The 2,890-nt window shown below is 35.5% G+C and overlaps 1 protein-coding gene across 1 annotated transcript in view; it reads right to left on the bottom strand.

Moving 5' to 3' along the window:
• Nucleotides 1-954, bottom strand: part of PIWIL4 (piwi-like RNA-mediated gene silencing 4) — a 49,278-nt gene extending 48,324 nt beyond the window's left edge. Inside the window, exon 1 of the mRNA XM_012000929.1 lies at nucleotides 657-954. Within this exon, the coding sequence (XP_011856319.1) occupies nucleotides 657-743 (87 nt within the window). The 5' untranslated portion in view covers nucleotides 744-954. The remainder of the gene's footprint in view (nucleotides 1-656) is intronic.
• Between the last annotated feature and the right edge of the window lie 1,936 nt (nucleotides 955-2,890).

The raw sequence follows: 2,890 nt of genomic DNA, 5'->3' as shown, positions 1-2,890 counted from the left end.
GTTCTCTTTGCATAGTAACTACTTCTCTTTGTTCAAGAAGTTACTCTATCTTGGCTTGCTAAAAAATGAACAAAGTTCATGAGAATAAAGGCATAAGGACCACAAACTACTCATTTGAATACTTGCTCCAAATGCTAAGAATATGTAGTTGTATTAATAACATCACTCCAAAGTTGCTTATTGGCAGGTCAATCTAGTTGCTTAAATCCAGCAAGGAGCTTTCTCTATAGTGGTTGCTCAAGAACAGTAGTTTAATCTAAACCACATGTGTGACAGTATTTATTTTTATATACTAATTAGTCAGAAAAACTGCATTAGATTATATGCCGTGTAATGTTATGAAAGCACATCACTTTTTACCAGGCAATTTAAAACGAAATCATAAAATTAAAACTCAGAAAGAAAAAGAGAATGACATATTTGTCCCCAGTCTTCAGTCCTCTTTACTGGCTAATATACCTACATTAATATCTTAGACAAGATCCCTAGAAGGAAAAAACTGTTAAAAGAAACCTTGGAAAGACTCAAACTTGAGAGAAAAGATAATACGCTACTTCGTAACAGAGAGGAGGAGATACATGTAGAGGAAGGCATTGTTCAGGCTAGAGAGAGAGGTAGGAGAAAATGAAACCATGCGCAATAAGCATGCTACACACCAATGGCGAGGCTTGGGTGCGCCCCACTTCTGTGGCACTGGAGCTGCGGGCGATACCTCTGGCTTTCACTCGGGCCCTTCCACTCATGTTCTCTGTGAGCCCACAGTGGCCACAAGAGCTGCAATGTCTCAGTTAGGGTATGTTTTGTTTTGGCTACAGATGGCGAGGCTGTGACGGTGAAACTGCCTGGAGGCGGTGGATGTCCAGCATCCCCAACCTACGCAGGGGCTGGAAATGCGTGCGAGGCTCGTGCGTGGGTGGAGAAAGCACGCTGGGGCGTGGGGATTGGCGCGAGCACGTGGGCCTGTGCGGGACTTCCTTTTTCTTCCCATTACCTCCACCCCACCCCAAAATTTGGCATTATCCCCCTTTTCCATTTTTGCCAACCTTATGTGTATTGGGTGGCATCAAACAATAATTTTTTTTTCAGTTTGTATTTTCTGCTCACCAATGAGGGTAAGTACCTCTTCATACATGTGATATTTTTAGAGTTATCCAGTCTGCAAATTGCCTGTCGCATTCGTTTCCCATTTTTAAAACAGAGTGTCTCATCTTTGTGATTTGGAAGAAAACTTTTTTTGAAAACTTTTTTAAAAACTTGCAAATATGCAAATATCTACTTCCAATCTATCACTTGTTAATTTTTACTATGAAATGCTTTAACCCGAATCCTAAATTTCGATGTTGCCAAATTCAGCCATTTTAAAATTTGTGCTTTTGGGATCTTTTTAAAAGAAAATTCCACCTGTCCTAAGTTTACAAGGACAAGGACTTTCTATCATATTTTCTTTTTATTCACTTCATAAGTTTACTGTTCACAGCAAGTATCTTCTATCCTTCAGGAATTTACACTCACACATATGTAAGTATACAATGTGAGTGCGATAGAAGTTCAACTTTATCTCCGTGTAGTGAGCCATTCTTCCTTGACATCATCTGTTAAATAGCACATACTTTCTCTAATAGTTTGTGAAGCCACCTCCAGCAAATGACAAATTCCCATGTATAAATAGATCTAGTCTGTGCCTTCCATTTCTGCACCAAGACTTTAACACTATGTATCACTATTTCTTTGTATTATTCATAGAATCTGGTGGGATAAGTCTTTGCTCTTTGATCATTTTTTCCAACTGGTTTATTTATTCACAAACTTGATTCTTCCATATACATTTTAAAATAAGTTCGTCAAGTTTCTTTAAATATCTTGCTTAAATTTCAATAGCATTGTATCCAAAATATAAATCAATTTAGGAAGAACTTACATTTTTACAATGTTAGATTTCTCCGTTTACTAAAGTCCTTCTTTGTATCTTTTAATAGAGTTTAATTTTTTTCGTAAAACCCTTATGTACTGAATTAACTTTTGAAAATTTCATAGTTCTTATTACTATTGTGAACTATCTCTTCTTGTCATGTTTCATACTTGGTAATTATTAGTGTAGACACGTGATACTGGTTTTTGTAAAGTTGATATTGTTTATCAAGCTTGCTGAATTCCTCAGTTCTTAGAGCTTGTCTTTTGATTTCATTGAATTTGTAGGTAGATAATCATATCATCTACTAATGATAATTTTGTCTCATCCCTTATTCTTTTTCTTTTTATTTGTTTTTCTTGTCTGATCATGTTGCTCAGATTTTTCAGTACAATGTTGAAGGTTACTATGGTAGTTGGAATTCTTGTTTTCTTTCTGATTTTAAAGAGACTGAAATGTCTCCATTTTGTTTTTTGTTTGCTGTAAATATCTAGTTTATAGTCCTTATCATCTTAAGAAAGCTTTCTTCTATTCCTACTTTTCAAAGATTATTTTAATTATAAATGTGCATAGAATTTTATTAGATACTACCCTGGGTTTGTTGAAAAGCTGGTGCTGAAGTTATAAGGGCACATGTACAGGCTGTTCATCAGAGTATTCTTTGGAGTAGCAGGTAGTTGCAGGCAGCTTATGTGCCCAGCAGAAGGGCAACAGGTAGGTAAAATGTGGTAGACACATGAAGTGGATTACTAGGCTAACATTCAGGAATAATGACCTAAAAACATATTCAGCAACATGGATAGATAGATCTTAAATACATTGTATTGAATAAAGGAAAAGCTTAAAAAAGATTGAGATCTATACAATGATAAAATATTACATTAATTTTTAAAACATTAGGGACACCTGTGTAAGGGATATGTACTAATTTTTTAAGTAAACGTATGTATCCAAGAACAGACACAATAGATTAAGTACTTA

Source organism: Mandrillus leucophaeus, unplaced genomic scaffold (assembly GCF_000951045.1).
Source record: "Mandrillus leucophaeus isolate KB7577 unplaced genomic scaffold, Mleu.le_1.0 Scaffold643, whole genome shotgun sequence".
Lineage (NCBI taxonomy): Eukaryota > Metazoa > Chordata > Mammalia > Primates > Cercopithecidae > Mandrillus > Mandrillus leucophaeus.
The sequence above is the reverse complement of the archived record's forward strand: the minus strand, read 5'-3'. Positions and strand labels throughout refer to the sequence as shown.